This window comes from Patiria miniata, unplaced genomic scaffold (assembly GCF_015706575.1).
Source record: "Patiria miniata isolate m_02_andy unplaced genomic scaffold, ASM1570657v1 HiC_scaffold_30, whole genome shotgun sequence".
NCBI classification, from domain to species: domain Eukaryota; kingdom Metazoa; phylum Echinodermata; class Asteroidea; order Valvatida; family Asterinidae; genus Patiria; species Patiria miniata.
The window spans coordinates 5,669,059-5,687,183 of record NW_024037070.1 but is presented as its reverse complement, the minus strand read 5'-3'; the positions used below and the strand labels follow the sequence as shown (position 1 = coordinate 5,687,183).

At 39.0% G+C, this 18,125-nt stretch overlaps 1 protein-coding gene across 4 annotated transcripts in view; it reads right to left on the bottom strand.

Annotated features, from left to right (window-relative positions):
* LOC119739540 (puratrophin-1-like) overlaps positions 1-18,125 on the bottom strand; it is a 105,443-nt gene that overhangs the window by 44,631 nt on the left and 42,687 nt on the right. For all 4 annotated transcript variants that reach the window (XM_038214518.1, XM_038214516.1, XM_038214515.1 and 1 more), the window contains exons 4-5: positions 10,158-10,761; positions 1,811-1,969 (exon numbers count right to left, since the gene is read on the bottom strand). In XM_038214518.1, the coding sequence (XP_038070446.1) occupies positions 1,811-1,969; positions 10,158-10,761 (763 nt within the window). The remainder of the gene's footprint in view (positions 1-1,810; positions 1,970-10,157; positions 10,762-18,125) is intronic.

Below are 18,125 nucleotides of genomic sequence, written 5' to 3'. Positions count from 1 at the left end.
TTCTGCATAAACGACCACTGGGAGATCAGAATTTGCAAGTCACTACTTAGTTCTGGCCTTAATTTTAAACCACAACATGCATCAAAATTATACGTCTTCTTTATGTACTGACTCAGGATATTTGGAGTGAATTCTCAATGAATTTCAACATCCCTATGTTTTCGTACATCACCATTTTTGAAGTAAACTGAAGTCTTGAAATTGTGATAAAATATATCAAATCATTACACAGGTTCTTGTCTCATGGAGAAATAATTTCCAGAAAGAGACAAGATACAATCAATTTTTGGACACGTTCCAAAAAAAATTAACACATTGCCACCAAACTTGGTTACAGACAGACTTTATGGGGATACCGTACCTCAGGAAGATCTTTAGCCTAATGTTTTGTACACAAGTACATTTAAGCAGTGTTTCATTACATTTAACTGGCTGAAATCAAATGGAATCAGTCATATTAAGAGACCAGCAGCCAATTTCACGCATATTTTACAAATGTACGTCATGCGTAGGACTTACGCACAACAAATTTATTTTGCAGCTGCGCAATAAACTTACGATAGATTTCACAAAACTTGGCATAGCTGCACAATGTTTTAAGTAATTGAAACATCTTGGACGAGGATAATAACAGCATTTACGACGGCTGATTGTGTTTGATTTTGTTCATTCATGAATGTCGTTGCATCACCTCTGCCTGCCATTTTGAAAATAGTTTCCTCCTTTTTTCCGAAATCATGCGGCAACTCAAGAAAATCTGTCACATTTACTTCAAACACAATTAAGAAGGGTGAGTGTCTTGTGTCCACAATAATCATGATTTGCTGGTAAAACAGGTCATTTTCAGTTGCTATGCCACAACTAACGTCGCCTAAAATGATTGCGCAAGTCACAGACTTACGAACTATGAAACTGTTGTGAAATTATCCTAACTGAAGTGTTCATGCTGTGCAACTTACGCAATAAATTGTAATGCAAAGTGAAATTATGCAGTTGCGTAAAGTTTTCGTGAAATCAGCTGCAGGTGTTTAAGCAAAGTGTAACTACACGTACCTACGTGTATATTTATCGAATACAAAAACATACCAAGCCCTCACATGTCCTCACACGTCAATAACAAGTCAATCAATCACAGTGTTCTCTCGTCTAAAGTCAAGTTCTTCCAATCTACCGTGGACAAAAGACATTCCTTTGTCATTGTTCATCCCCATCGCTTATGATTTGACGTTGTGAGTTGATTTTCGACTCGTGTTGGAAATCGCCTACAACTCTCACTTAAAGCCAGAGTCCATCATTTGCAGCTATCCAAAAAAGTAACTGGCGTAATTATTGTTGAAAAACATACTGGTTGAAAGATAGTAAGGGGACTTAACTCCCTGTGAAATTATTCTTTCTGGCAAGCTCTCATTTTGAAGAAATCAACGAAAGAAGGCATTTCCAACGGTGCGTCTTAAGAAGCACCGTAGGAAAATTTAAATTAGTGGTTCGTTTTGTTATTTGGCGCAGCGCGCGCAAGCATTGGCACGACGCACAGGCGCGCGCGGTTGCTATAATTCGTCGGATCAGTGCATGACATCGCGTAAAGCTGCAATTCAAAACAATTTAAAACATGATTTAGCAAATTTTGATTTGAAATTGAGATCCTAGAATACTGTTTTTCTCGGAATATACAGCTGAAGATGAGTTGAAACTTCATCAGGTTAGTTGTTCAGTATCCTTCATTAGATTTTGAACACTTTTGTTGCTTCAAATGAACAAAATGCACAAATTACAAATGATGGACTATGTCTTTAAAACATTGAATGCCCACCTGTAAGAATGACAGCCTGTGAGTGCAACAGTTCAAAGTTGACTTCCAGCATATACTGGGCTAGTTGCAGTTGAGATGTCCTTGCATCCTTGTGTCCGCTACCATCGTCAGAGCTGGTACTGCCCAGACCAGAGCCAGGTTTCCTCATTTCTCTTGTCCCTAAAAAGAAAAAAACACACCAAAATACCAATAAGTCAGTGTTAAAATATAAAAAAATGCTACCTATGGGTCATGCCACGAAATGTGGGTCAACATTTTTTCCTGTCCCTGTTACATGTACATCCTAGACATCAATGATTTTAAATGCAGTTGTCCTCCAACAATGATTATGAATAGCAAACTACGGTACCCAACCAACAAATACAAAATCGTTTGAAGTCATTCTTAATGATACTTGAACGGCAAATTGTAAAGCACCAAGTCAGCAGGGACTGGGAAAAAAAGGTCATACTTTGAACTCTTAATTTATAGAACGACCCACATACATCTCTTAGCACACGTACCTTCGCAAAGGCATACTGTACCAAAAGTCAACATTTTTCTTTTGGACGACACAAGTCTGTATCCGACTTCAATAAAATTGTATTGATCAACCAACACCTGGAGTTTTTAAAAATTTATTTTACAATGAACTGCTTACATTTCAAAAGCTCCTCAAATAAGAAAATACCGGTACTTACATACAAAGCGAACTCTGATACGCAGATGTCCTACATTGCCATGGCAACACACCACATGTATACTTTCGAGAACAAAGTGTTTAGATTTTTCCACCGCTGTGTCGGCCATCTTATTTTAAAGTTGTTAATTGTTCTTTTTTAGAAACTCAATCTGGTCGTTCTTTTGTGACATATGTGCAAATAGTGACTACTTTTTTTTGCTGAAGTCCACAATGCAAATGAAGAGCCTCTCTATCACCTGTTCGCAATTGACAAACTGATAATTGATCGAGCGATAAAAATAGAACAAAATGCTTCCTGTCCAGTGGATCATTAAGCTGTATGTAGGGGGGAAGTGTGGAATTCCAAATGAGATATTTATTGTTGATGTGGTTTTGGTTTAATCCTGTTATAGGAAAACCACACTATTGCAATTTCCGTTACTATGACAAAATGTGACAAACATTAAAAAAAAAAAACGAAAAAAAACATGGAAGGTATTAAGAATGAATACCCACAAAACCAATCAAGAGGTTGTGTAATTCCTGTACATGTACCCTTAAATGGACATTTTATCGTCATCTGTACACCTTAGGGGGACAAGGTACCCGGTACCAGTAGATTAAACATTCATTGTCTCCCTAATGTCACACCTCCTATTCAGAGACACAATTTTACCGTCAAAAATTTATGTCCAAAACTATGTACCAAAATTTGTAGGGGGTAGGATATGGGAAATTGGGGCAGTAGGGGTAATTAAAGTTGGAAAATTTTTGGTTTTGTATGTGTTTAATTTTTGTGTATAACATGAAAACTCTAAGTAAATATAGTCATGTTCCCTAACGTGGCGCACTTCGAAGCTTACCGAGCTTTCCTGGTTTAGCGTTGCCAAACCTCTTTGTTGACAAACCTCAAATTCATGCAGTAAAATACTAGTACTTTATCAGGCATGCAACTGGGAAATCACAAAAAAAGAGGAAATTCAAATTTTTCACAGACTTTATACAGTGTTTTTCTATTTTCAATGGCACACATGGGAAGTAAAAAAAGAGGAAATCAGCTGATCCGAGGAAAAGTTGCATGCCTGCTTATTAATGCTTGCTATTTAACCTTTGTGAACAATTTCGGTATCATAAAATTTAATCCGAAATTCAAAAACGGTGGCGTCCGGAAATTGGGCACAAATTGGCGGAGTGTTCCCTAATGTGGCGCACTTACATTGTAAATAAATCTCTGAAAATTCCAAATTAACATTTAAGAATGTCTGTAAACTTGATAAATTCTGATAAATCATTATTATATCTACTTACATACCCATCCAGATGTTTGTCAGAAAATTATTTTCTTTTTTGGGGGGCATTTTCAAAGGGTTCACTTTGCACTTGAAAATAAAATCGGAAAATCACGCCAAAATAAGATTTTCATCTAACTTTGCAACAGGTAAATAATCTCACGATTTATGAACGGGAGTGTTTAGAACTTAATGAAATTTCACTTTCTGTGAAATTTCAATTAAAACTTTTGCTCTAGGTAGGCGCTACAGGCGAAAAATCAAAGTGCGCCACGTTGGGGGCCGCGCCACGTTAGGGTACATCAACAATACTATTTTTATGCTTGTATGTAAATTATGTGACCTTGCAGCAAACAAATAAATAAATATCAATAGATATAACTAATTCTAAATTATTATTGAACAAGAATGTTTCTCCAATGTCATTCACCATGGAATGATAGTCATAACAAACAGTGGATATACCCCATTGTTAAAACTTGTTTGTAAATGGGAAGGGTTTAACCTTGAAAAGTGTGAAAACCGTTGACAGCGCAAGGCAAAACAGAATTAACTTTTGCTTTCATTTTCGTTTCAGGGACTTTTCAAAAAGTTTTTGGGAAAGCATGCTGTGAAAAAATCTCACCATTATTTCAATTTTTTTTTCAGAGAGGAACGTGACTGGGTTTTTTGGCGTCATTGTGGTTTTCTGAGTATTTATAAGTATTGGTAACTTGCCAGAACATGTGGGCACTGAAGGATTCGTGATTATTGGCCAATTTCCCGAATCCCTCAATAGAGGGCAGCATATCCATTTCACATGTGGAGCATATTCAGCTTTTATTAAAAAGTGATATCTGCAGAAGTTCACTTGTTCTAATAGAAATCAATATACCTTTCTGAAGTGTTCCAATTTATTTTTGCCTTTTTGTAACATAAAGGTTTGGTTCACTGGCTAAAGTCCCAATTTTCTCCATAGAGGGCAGCGTACCATTTTCACATGAAGAGCATATGGGTGCAGACCAGTAAATACACTCCCATAGATCTGTGATAATTATGTGCAGTTCCAGAAATTATTAAAAATACTCACAACTCTCCAAGGTGTTTGAGACACACATCCAATTAAAGCCTATTTCATTATCTTTCATTTTCAGTTCAATTTTTTTGGGGTTATCCAATGACTTTTGGGAGAAAATTCCATCCAAAGGTGATCACCCCTAAAAGTAGTCCTGAAGCCCATCGTCATTTTGAAAAATGATGCCTACGCTCCATTGCAAAATTGAGCAATTTTAGGGGCCAATTTCATCCGAATTTCACAGAAATACGAGCTTGCAGTCCTCCGGCTTCCACCCATCTTTTTTTTACAAACCGTCAAGTTCATGGCCCACACAACCTGCTTTAATAGCAAAAAAAAATGAGGGCATACAAAGCATGATTTGGCCCATGTAGGCAAGCTTTGGCCTATGTACTGGCTTGCAACCATATGAATCTTTTTCCCCATTTAAGTTATGCTTGTAGATGCCGACGTAATTTTTTTTTTTAAATGTGGAGCAACAACATTTCAATTAATGAGATAACATTTGTAGAAAGAAAGATTCAGTTAACTTAAATTGACTAAAGATTCCACTGACTTTAAACACTTTCAATGACTGAGGTTTAAATGAATTTCAAAGAAAGGTTGCAGGGACATCAACCCTGATTCATAACTTGTAAAAGAGCTTTTTTCTCTCTCTTCTCATTAGGCAAAAAAAAAAAGTCTCCGGTTTCTGGTATGGGCGCGCGTCGCCGTAGCCATGCGCGTCGGCAAAATGAAAAAGTTTTTTTTCAATGAAAGATGATGTCTCAAAACCGCCAAACTCACTGGTTTGACTGGAATCCTGCAGCTGCACAATTTTAACGTGTTTTAGATTGGGTTATGGTCGAGAATAAGCTTTATGTGGCCTCTCTGGACTCCCATATATTTGCACTAAGTTTAGTCGGGCACCATTTGCAGTCATCAGCCGACATTTGAAGCAAAAAAATCAGGGGAAAAAAAAAAAAAAGCCGCGTCGCCGCACCATTTTTTGGGCAAGCTCCATACCAGAAACTGGAGACTTTTTTTTTTTTGCCTTATGTTACAAGCAAAAACGCAAGATGATGTTTCAAGGGTGATTTTCCACAATCTGAGCTTAACCTCATTACAATCATTTCAAAAGTTCAAACCAGATTTATAACTCCAAACCCAGACCTCATATCACAATAATGTTCTTGAAACAGGACAATAGTCGAAGTCTGAGCAGTAGTCCCAAGAGAGGCGGCTTAAAATCTCCTGAACGGTAGTATGAGATGAAGCTCTGGTTTGGACCGCCAGCAACATGTGGACTACTGTATGCTGCCCTCTTGTGTTTCAATGGATATAAAACTGCACTTCTGTTTTGCCTTTGCAAGCCTGTACATATCCAAATCCGCAGACTTTTTTTCAAGAATTAGGATTATGAAAAAATGCAACTGGGATAAGTTATGAGTATTATTACCTGCGTCAACCAATTCAACATAAAATTGGCTACCGTTGCATTTCACATTTTTGAGACCAGTGTTTTAGGATAACAAAAAATTCCAGACGATACAATTACAAAACAGGCCCGTTCCCTGACCTGAGACTTTGGGGCTTTGTCAAACCCAAAAGTGGAAATTTTAAGAATTTCTCAGAATAATCGGATCCCACAACCACTAAATTTATTTCACTGTTACTATGCTGACTGGTGTACATGTACTTTGATACATGTGCTCGTAAGACCAGTTTTAGACCACAGTCACAGGAAACCCCAAAGATACAGGAACAACCCATTTTAAAAATTCAAATACAAAAATGTTAAATAAGGCATGTCTACTAAAGGTACAGTATATCATTTGCAGCTATCCAAAAAGTAACTGACACAATTATTGTTGAAAATCATACTTGATTTAAAGATAGTAATGGCACTAAACTCCCTATGAAACTTTTCTAGCGTGTTGTCATTTTAAAGGGAAAAAAAATAAAAGAAGGTAATTTCCAAAGATGCCGCTAAAGATGCATTTTTGGCGAAGCCTGGAATGGGTGCGCGCGCAAGCGTTGACATGGCGCACACACGCGCAGTCAAAATTCATCAGTTCAGTACGTAACATCGTATAGCTGCAATCGGCTGAATGAGAACGTGTCCCGGACGCTGATTTCAGGCGCTAATTAAAACACAACTCGCCAACTTTTGAATTGAAATCGAGATCCTAGAATATGGTTTTCTCAGAATATACAGCATTCACCGAGCTAAAACTTCATCAGGTTATTTGTCAAGCACCCTTCTTTAGATATTGAGCACTTTTGTTGCTTCAAACGGAAAAAAAATGCACAAATGACAAAATGATGTACTCTACCTTAAAAACCTTTCTATCTAAAGGTACTACCGGTAACTAAAAATGAAGAACATCCTCGTCTGTAAATCAGAAAAGCCAGGGATAATGCCAGATATCACGGGACAAATCCACAGGAAGGTTGCAAGATAACGGTGTTAATAATGTGATATTAATAATCCGAACATGACTGCCTACGACAAATCCATACCAAGCCCACCTGGTATTAATATTAAATCCGTCTCCTGAACCTTCCCCACTTCCTAACCATCTGTTTGATCCATATTTTTGGACGAATAATAATGAGCCGCTGACTGACTGAAAAAGGCATGAATTTCATATGTCAGGGTGAAATATTAACATTTGTGATGACTGTTTTCAAATGTTAGTGTTATCTTTTACGTGGGTTGTTCTGTAAATAATATTAAAGTTGCTCGTGTGTCCTAAATATTAATGTGTTTTCGGAATGTTTTAATATACCGGTATGTATTTTGTTTGAATTTCTTCATCTTTTCTTAAATTGAATTTAAGGACTGCATTTTGAGGCCTTTAAGGCATTTCAAGCGAGTATTCCCTGGGGAGAAAATACAGTAGGAATTTTTTTGTAATCAGTTGTGGGACAAAAAAAAATAACATTATTTTTTCCAAAACATTTCTTTACGTACATGTAAATACACATATCTTTGCGTAAATAAACATGCATGTGTACACATTAATTAGTTACATGTACATGGGCATGTGCATCATATTCATAAGCAGAGAAGATTCCATCTGGATACAAATGTTACAATTTTCCTCTTTTTATTCCAATTAGTACATGGGAGCACAGGTCCTGGGAACCTGGAAGTCACGGACCTAGGCCCAACAAGAAGACTACTGTTACATGTTTAAATGAATTGTCCACATGTCCCGTGTAGGGGATAGAAGAGATTCGTGAATGCATGTATGTGTAGTTCACATAACAGGACATGGCAAAGAAGAAAAGTCCCAATGACAGTTTCTTTTCTTCCAAACTCTGACCCATGTTCATTCGCACGCCATCGAAAAAAATACAACAGTACAACAGTATAATTCTCTACACAAACAACTTCGAGGTCAAAAAGGCAAAGCTTCACTTTTTCCCCATACAGTCAATACAGCAAACAATTTTTTTTTAAAAATCTAACAAAAGAAATGTAATAGAGAGCATTCAAGCCGAGATTGACTGATTGGTCGTCAGTGTTGCCATGGTAATAGTTCTGCCTGACAGCCCACCAATGAATGCAACTCCTCATGCAGGGGTGATTTCGTTGGGCACCTCCATTGTGTGTTTTGATAGCGCTTGGTTGATGTCAGCCCATTAAAGGACCACCCAAACGTTGAAGGGACTCATAAAAACCTATAACTGACTAAGCGTGACCGGGAATCTGTAAACTGAATCATGTTAAAGTCTTAGAAAAAAACTTTTTAAATTGTCCAATTTACATAATGTAGGAGAAGTTTGCAGATCGATGCACTATTAAACCTACATGTTATAAGATTGAATTTTTGCGTCGGGGTGATATAAATCAAATTAGGTTTTGCCCTGCACCGACGTTTAAACACTGTATACTCAGTGTGTTACCTACCGAGTGAAAGTTGGAAAAAAAATCACTCGGGTGGGACTCGAACCCACGACCTCCTGCTTTCTAGTGCAGATGTCTTACCACTCGACCACCGAGCTAACGGGATCGGTTGGCTGGTTCGAATCTGATGTACCCGCTGCTACATGTACATTGTACAGTACATCAGATTCGAACCAGCCAATAATAGTTTACGCGGTACCCGCTGCTATGTACATCAGATTCGAACCAGCCAACTGATCCCGTTAGCTCGGTGGTCGAGTGGTAAGACATCTGCACTAGAAAGCAGGAGGTCGTGGGTTCGAGTCCCACCCGAGTGATTTTTTCCAACTTTCACTCCGGAGGTAACACACTGAGTATACAGTGTTTAAATGTCGGTGCAGGGCAAAACCTAATTTGAATTAAACCTACATGTAAAGTGCCATACTGCGTGCACCAGTACCCCACAATGGTGAGAAAAGGAGAGCTGTGAGAGACTACTGGGAGTGACATTCAAATGCATTGCTGACGACGCCTGACACTCACGAAAAGACGCTATGGCTTTGTGCACAGTATTAAGAATAAAATTAGTCATAATGCTTTGCGCGATACTCGCATGAACCAGTACGCACATATGGCGTGTCCTGTCCAATGGGCTCTCAAAAGCGGTCAAAAAGCACCCTCTGTTTCGCGCAAGGAGCCCATGGGCCATGCACAAGTACCCCCTCAACGATAATAAAGGGAGAGCTACAAGAGACCACTTTCACTTTCGAATGCATTGTTGACGACGCCTGATGCTCACGCAAAGACGCTCTTCTGCACATTCAGAAAAAAATGAGTCGTGTGTATTTCGCGCTCAGTCTACGCGCGCAAACCAGTACGCTCACTCAAAAGTGGTAAAAAAGTGCCCTCTCTTTTACGCGCACGGAGCCCATTAGCTAAAGGAGGTGGTTCTGAAAAGAATCACTGGGTGTTAACTCATTTCAGACTGGCATTCGAAAGTGGCACCAAACCCAATATATATATTTTGAGCAACTAATTTCCACCCAAATAGAATTTGGTTTCAAACAGGTGAACTTGATGTACCGGTACCCATTTTCAATGAACTGGACTCTTGGGTCGTTTTGAACGACTGCAACATCTTTCGCCCTAGTAAAGCAGTACAGGACAGAAATTTCCAAAGGTGCCCTCTTTCCTGATTTTTGGAAGAATTCAAATTTATTAATGATTCTTTTAAGATATTACATTAATTTTAAGGTAAACCCTAACTTTGGCCTAAAAAAAGTTAGATATTTGCCAAAGACATTCATCTGGGGACCAGTTTCAAGGAGCCGTTCTGCGCAAAAATTGTCACGCATGAAAACTATATAATACATTTTTGTTACCAGTCAAAATGTAATTTGATTTTCTTGACTTAGCAGTTTTTTTCCCTGTTCAGCAACTCTATGTAACTAAGCCCAATGAGAACTTACCAGCTTGCTTCTCTTGTGGCTTCTTCCTTCCGCCTCCCGGCTGAACCGCTCCGCCATTATTGGTACTCCTGTTACTACTCGTACTACTATTTCCTCCTCCCCGCGACCTTTGGGCCTTTGACCTACGACCCGACAGTCTCCTCTCCATGACGGGAGGCTGGACAATGTCTCTCCACTCGTCCCGTTGAAGTCCAAGCTCCCCGGCAATCAGGCAGCTGCTCAAGGGTCTCTGAGGATGCAAGACGTTGGAGTTGCCTTCTGAGGAAGGGCTCAGGTCCATTGCACTGGAAGATGGGGAGGGTGGAAGGATGTCCGTGATCGCATCCCGGAGCCAGCGCCTGGTGAACACCTCTCGGAAAGTCGAGGCAGGCACGGGGATCTCCTCCAGCTCACCGTCTGATGTCAGGTACTGGAGGGTCAGCGTGACGGAGTTTGGGTTGTTGTTTGCGGCCGGGGACTGGGAGGAGGGAGAGTTGGGCTTGATGTAGAGGTAGTAGTCGCCCTGACGGAGGTACTCGCGGTCCACCTCGCACAGATGCACTACCACATTGCCGTGGTGACACAGGGGCCAGCCGTCATCCCTTGGCTTGTGCTTCAATTGTAGCTGTGGGGAAAGAACGGAAATATTAGCTTATTTAGGGAAACAGTTAGCACAGCCTTACGGTAGATGTGTTCAGCCATTACATCTGCACAAAGCTGCAAAGTGCACAGACACTTGTTGAGCTTGGAAATTAAATAGGTTGATAATGACATCATATATTGTGCACCGTTGTGAGGCCAATTCTCATCTGAACTGTGCCAAGCAAATAAACAGCAAGGTAATATTTGCTCTGGGCTGTGCCAACAATCACCAATGCTATGAAATACGCCACGAGAGCATGGCAATGAGTGTACACTGTCACACAATTTATGTACACTGTTGCACATCTGTCAATGTTACACAAAATTGGTCAACATTTTGTTCAAAGCATCTCCTGACATCCTCGCAACATTATACACTGTACTGTGAGTCCAAATAAACAATTTACTTTTGTCTTATCAAATTCTCCCGCATGTGACATTAAATACTTACCAGTAGGCCGACACATTAGAAAATTATGCAAAGTGATTGTACTTTGAAACAATGATACGTTTTCTACATGTACATACATGTAACCCCTGAGGACCGACACACAAAGGGAGAACAACAGATCCTTTCAGTCCTTGGGCGTTGGGTCTTTTGTTCAAAACGGTCCTCTGTAGTAGGTCTGTGTGCTTAGTCTATGAGAGAGTGTTATATTACAGGGACAACAAAAAACATTGTCCTCGGGAGTATAGTAAAACAAGAGTGTCTGCACATGTACATTTGTACGTGTAAGTTTTTTCTGCGACAGATTTCTGGTCCATGTTACACATAAATTGTGTTATCGCAAGCACACTGCGCTAGACACATGAGATCCCCTATTCTGAAAATGTAAGCGGACACATGAGTTGGTGTTTCACTTTTGGGTCAAAAATCACTCACAGTTTTGGGGTCACAACTTTGGGGTCACCATTTGAGAGCAGTACTGGGTTACAATTTAAAGACTGCATGTTTGATTTGCAATTCAAAATGTACATGTACTCAAATGGGTCTTTTTTTGGTTAAGAGAGAAAAAGTTTGAAGAGTACCAGTGCATTCTGTGCATGTGCATGCTTAAATTTCAAGTAAGAATTTGCTTGGCTTAATAACCAGTCACTAGAATTGAAAAGATTTGAGTCCTGGGGCAGATTTCACAAACTCTAAGAGACGGGTCTTAGGAACGGTTACTTGTCTTAACTCACGAGCTGTCCTAGGATCGATTTAAGTCGCATTCACCACGTCCTAACTTCCTTAGCAACGCGGCTGAACTCATCTTAACTTAAGATCAGTCTTCAGGTCATCTTATCTCGTTAATGCTTGCGTTAATTTGTATGTTGTCTGGAAATCATTGCCGTTAAAGACGAGTGTCGGCCTAGAGAGTTATAGTTTCGAGAAATAAACTTGCTATAGAAACAGATCTGAAAAGATTTCCGATACCTGGGTAGTTATAAAAATAGCTTATTTACACAATTTAATTAATACATGCCAACACCTAGTCGACTTTTTAAAGTAGAGTGATACAACGGGGAGCAAATATAAATCTTGTGTAGAACTACCTTGCGTATGAATTTATTGAGTAGAGTAACTTTTTTTCTCGCGAAAGTTCGAGTGAGAGGAAAAAAGAAAAATATCTCCCCCACCACCTGAAAATAAGGAACCCAGGCATTGTTCAATCAGGAAGTGGCAGACCACACGCCAGCCACCACTCCCTACAGGCGAAGCACTGTGCACTTTTTTTATTTATTAAATAAAGATACGCTACAATAAATTCAACTTTTAAAGAAGAAAAAAAAATCTTAATTCCATCAATCATCAGCTGAAATCCCTGAAAATCCTTTTCAAGCGATTCTCGTCGGATGGCCAAACAACGACAATACAAGTTGAAGTCCTCAGCACAAATGAACGGTAAATCACGTTGAAAAAAAAAAATACAAAATGCGCAACGTTATTGTACTGTTCCTCCATTGCCATAAGCGAGAAATTGAGACGGAGAGAACACAATGATGGTTTGGGGGAATAAAATAGTGAGGGAGTTAAAAGAGTTCATGTAGGGTGATGTCATTGGGCTGGGCTAAGCCCATAGTGCAGTTACCCTTCATAACAATTTTGTTTTCCCCCCTTTCGACCAGTGTCTGAGGAAAAGTTGTTAAAAAGCCACAGGAAGTCCAAAAAACCGCATCAAATACAGTTATTGTGATTTCAGGGGTTTGTTTCCAAAGTTGCACTTTATTGACAGCTTAGAGGTTCATATGTGTAAGGTTTTCATTCACCTGGACTTAACTTGATGCGAATGTGTTTCTGACTTTCTTCTCTTTGATCAACAATCCTATTTTACAATGTAGTTGTGGAACTTCCATGCATTGTAGTCAGTTTCCTTGGTATGGATGCTATGCTTTACAGGTATGCATATCTAGTCTTTCTGTAGCCTTTAAGCTTATCCAGGTTTTGGTTGGGTCTTGGACAAAATGGGGAATTTTTCTGAAAATAATGGAAGGTAGCCGGAAGTTTTTTTCAGTCTCCGGGCAGCTGCAAAATAAAACAAGTGGGGGGAGGGGGATGGGCTGGACGCCATTCAGATATTGGGAGCGCTGTTAAATGCAGACGATTTTGAACACTATCGCACTGACGCACAATAGGTGGCGCTATTCATGTCGGCATATTTGCAGACAGGCACATACAATGCCCATTGGGGAGGGTATGTACTTTTACTGCTCCGTAGTCTGAAGGTTCAATAGTCCGGAGTTTCACTAGTCCAAAGGTTCAATAGTCCGTAGGTTCGTAATGAACCCTTGGACTATAATCACACCAAATGTTCGGATTAACAAACCTTATTTCAGTTTCGGACTAATGAACCCTGGGTAAAGGAAATTTGTGTGTTCGGACTTTCAAACCTTTGGAATAATGAACTTCGGACTATCAAGTGGGACCCATTACTACTAGTAGCGGCTGTGAAATGCTGGTGCATTAAAAAAAAAAAGGCAGAAAGTTGCCCAATTACCCCACCATCCCCCCCCCTCCCCCACCCTCCTCTGGTACGCCACTGGCCTATAACCCCACAACTTTTTCCACAGAGCATGCGAAACTGCAACCCGAACAGAATGACATTACACGTGTAACATAGAACCACAACTTTCACATCTGCTGAAAGGGCAACGTGTAAAGCAGAGACGGGAAAAAAAAGGGCAATGACTGTCAGTGGCCAAGGTGTGAACTCCATAAAACAGTTGGCGGACCACAATCGAATTACTTTCTTTGCTTGAACCGCGAGTTGTAACACTGCGTGAGGTGAGTTTAGGCATCCTGAATTTTCAGCGAAATAAAGGAAAAATTGGTCGCATGGGGTATGGGATGTTCCAACCAGAGAAAGTTTTGTTTTTTAAACGATGAGTCAGATTTTCTGAATGGTGATATTCACAGCATAGCCCTTATGACCCACAGACAGTAAGTGGCACATGCTTTCTTAGTCAACAATACCTAAGTATACAGACATTCTATACGTCATATCATTTTGCACGCGTACTTAGTTTCGTACCAGGAAAAATATGCCATTGCCAACAGGCATTAAAGGTTGTTTTTGACATTAATGTATTTGTCGAGTGATGGAATAACAACCGCATTTGTCATTCATTCTCGGTTTCGTGACTTGTTGACATGAGAAATGAAAAATGACTTCCAGATGCAAATCTACTTATTTGTGAGACAAACAAATGCAATTCAACATTCAATCTACTACATGTACATATACAGGTACATGCACTCATTGCACTGGTACTTCGTGCTGGTTTTTTTGACAAGTACTAGCTCTCAATACCTGCAAAAAAAATTTAATTCCACTACCTGAGAAATTATCTTGAAAACTACATGTACCGGTATACAGCCAATTTTTTACCCTACATTTATTTCAGGTGATCAGGTCGGCAAATCCTTTCAGCATTAGTTCTTTGATTAAAAAAGGGTCCAGATCACAAACTCGTAACGTCTTTCCACAATGCATTCAAGTCGCCAGGTTTTGCAACCATGGAAGCGGTACTTTTGAACTCAGAGTTAAAGCCTCGACTTGAATTCAAGTTGATAATTTGCCTGTTTTTTGTTTGTTTTGTTTTTTAATTTGCCCGCTGTAACAGACTCAGGCGAGCACAACAAGAAGCCATAACTGAGGTGGCACCACACTCATACGTATGTTACATGCGTTCAAAGGAATATACATACAACATTTGCAAACATCAAAAAACAAAACTACCAAATGATTATGAAATACCGATTGTTCTTGACTGTGAACATATAGTCTCAAGCATCCTGTGAAATGAATCATGGCACCTGTCATTTTCAAGAAAAGTGGAATTTTTGTATCAATTTCCACAGATGGTCGGCCAACCATCGCTGGAAAAAAACCTGACTTTTTTTCAAATACTGCCCCCAATTTACCAAATTTAGTTAGTCCACATATTGTTTGCAATCGGTTGTACCTCCATGAACAGATGCAAGCCAGCTACCCTGGTTCCATGACCTGACAATTCCCCGACGTCTATAAATTGCTCCGCTACGTCTAAAGTAGGGTCAGGGAACCAGAATACAGGAACAGCATTTTTTTCTTTCTTGGTTTTTCTAGCATCTATGAACACAGATCAGTGTAACCAATATTTCCTATAGAATTAGTTAAGAAAATGCAACGCGAGTAACCGATTTTGTGCGTCTTGTTTATCATACATAACACATTTTTCTGGATGTCATCTTTGGTACTTAGGTAGGTCTAGGTCTACTCTGTCTACCATGGGGATAACAGTTATTAAACCTTTTCAGTAAGGTAATTACAGCCCAAAAAAACTCAAAAGTACATCAAAAATGTAATGTGAGTAACCATGGAATTGCCCAAATGGTGTATCCCTTTAAATTTGAATTGCATCTTAAATCATTGTTGGTCAAAAAAGCACTGAGTACATGTATGCATGTACAAACTGTACATGAGCTTTGTGCAACCTCAAGGCCTCTAATTATAGCCCCTGCATAAAGTGCAGCCAGGCCATTCTGTCCTCAATTACTCAAATTTCCAAGGAATAACACCGGATCCCTATCAAAAGGACAGTGGATTATTGGAAGGCCCTCAGTAGGCCACAGAAGGAATGTCATGTCCAACTGAGATGCTCTTTGATATCATAACACGACTGGAATGTTACTTTGACCACTTGTAAAAGGTCACTGCTTGCCAAAGAAAGGTTACTGGTCTTAGTTCAACAAAAAAAATAAAAAAATATGTGGAAAGGGTTTTAAAAATCATGTTTAAAACTATCCCAGCACACTATTATCTCCTTGTTAAAGTTCATGTTATTCCAACTTTCCAAGAAAACCTGCTGCTTTTTTGCAGTGTCACAGGACTCGTGTCGCCAACAGAAACACTGCTGTCAAACTTTTCATTCCTTTTTATGGTGTATTTGTCATTTTCTTTTTTTTAATTGTCAAGGAAAGTGAGTCACGATAAATAACTGAAAAAAAATTCTGCAACTTTTTCTTGGTGGAACATGTTACTTCCTTGGGTAAATTTTGAATGATTATATTTCCTCGTAGCTCATGAACAATCTCTGTGGTAAAATGATATGTTACAGGCATGCAACTGGGAAATCACACAAAAAAAGAGGAAATGCAAATTTTTCCCAGACTTTGTACAGTGTTTTTCTATTTTCAATGGCACACATGGGAAGTGAAAAAAGAGGAAATCAGCTGATCCGAGGAAAAGTTGCATGCCTGATGTTAACAGCACAGAATTAACATCCATTTTGTATGTGTTGGATACAATGTAAGTATCAGACAGATTTTTTTTCAAACACCAAAGATCAAAAGCATTATGAAGATCATTACAAACAAAATCATTCAAAAATTACATATTAATGCAGAAACAAACAAATATGGCAGACCTACACATGTAGGTACATTTACAAGCAGTACATGTACCTGTAATTATCAGTTTGTGATAAATATCTTATGACGCTTGTTAAACTGGAAAGTATTCTTTAAAAAAACAACTTAACTTCCAGAGCACTTTTATCACTTGTTAAATCCACAGATATGTATAATGCTTCTAAATATTTACTTGTTTTTGTTTTTGTATTTTATTTTATCATTTTGTTATGCATGGCTTGCCTTACACAAGCTTTTGCTTTTTAGGTTTTGCCTCCTCTTCTTGACTTGATTTTCTTATCCATATTGTTTTAGTTTTATATCTTTTGTGATTTACCATGAAGAGGAAATAAATGTTAGGCCTAACAAATGAAAAAATTAAATAAATGAATATCTTACCCTAAATTAAATTCTTCACAGAAAAAAATCACTTCTTTTATAGAGTCCAAAGTAACACGTCAGCCCCACATAAAATCCCAAGTCCACGTATCCGAAACTAAAACTACCTGTAAAAAGTGAAAAGTCACACGAACCATACTGCACAGTGGGAACCTGCCGATCTACCAAGTAACACGACATAGAAAAACACCACGACCCACACAGCTTCACTTTCCCATGAGAAATTTGTCACGTCAAGTACAATCCCTAACAACACATGTACTCACCAAGTTACAGTCCACGCAAACAACTAAATCCACAAAGTTTTATATTCCTCAAAACAGAAAAACAGTCTCATAAACCAGTAGTTCCACTTCAGAAAATATTCCCGGAGATATGGGACGATCTTCACAGATACGGTAAATTTGTCCTGGATTTTTTTCCAGACGTACGCAGCCGTTATGATGACTTGAGCCGATGTGGCCTTGTGCATATTATTCCCCAGCAAATGAATGGTATTCTAATAATATACCCGGTTGATATTATTATTATTGTAGGGCTGTGGGGGCTATATGGGGTATAGAGTGCAGGGCACCGGGGGCCGTAGCAGGAAGGTCTTGCACATTATTACACATGTGCTCGGTCGGTACCTCGCTGTTGTTCCACGGCTGGATACAAAAGACCAATGCTGATTTTGAAAAATGAAGAATGTTTCGGTGAATTAGTTTTTTGGTCAGTGGCTGGCTGAATGGATGAATGACTTTTGTTTCTGTCAGGGTTTTTACTGCGTGACAATAACTGAGGGACGTTCCTTTTTATTCCATGAGGACAAATATGAGTAATGTTCTTGCAGCATTGTTAATATTCCCTATTCAGGGAAATAGAACCTTTTTTTTGTAATCATGTCAGCAATAACTTCAAGCTGGTCCAGGTCATCTTTGTGTAATTTTTCACACACAAAAATCAGTAATTCATAGAGCACAACCTTGAATATATGGTTTATTTGAACTGGTTTATTTTTTTTGGAAAGCCTTGTAAGCTGATATGAATGATACTGTGTTACAAATTAAATAAAAATCAAAAATAACAATGCAATG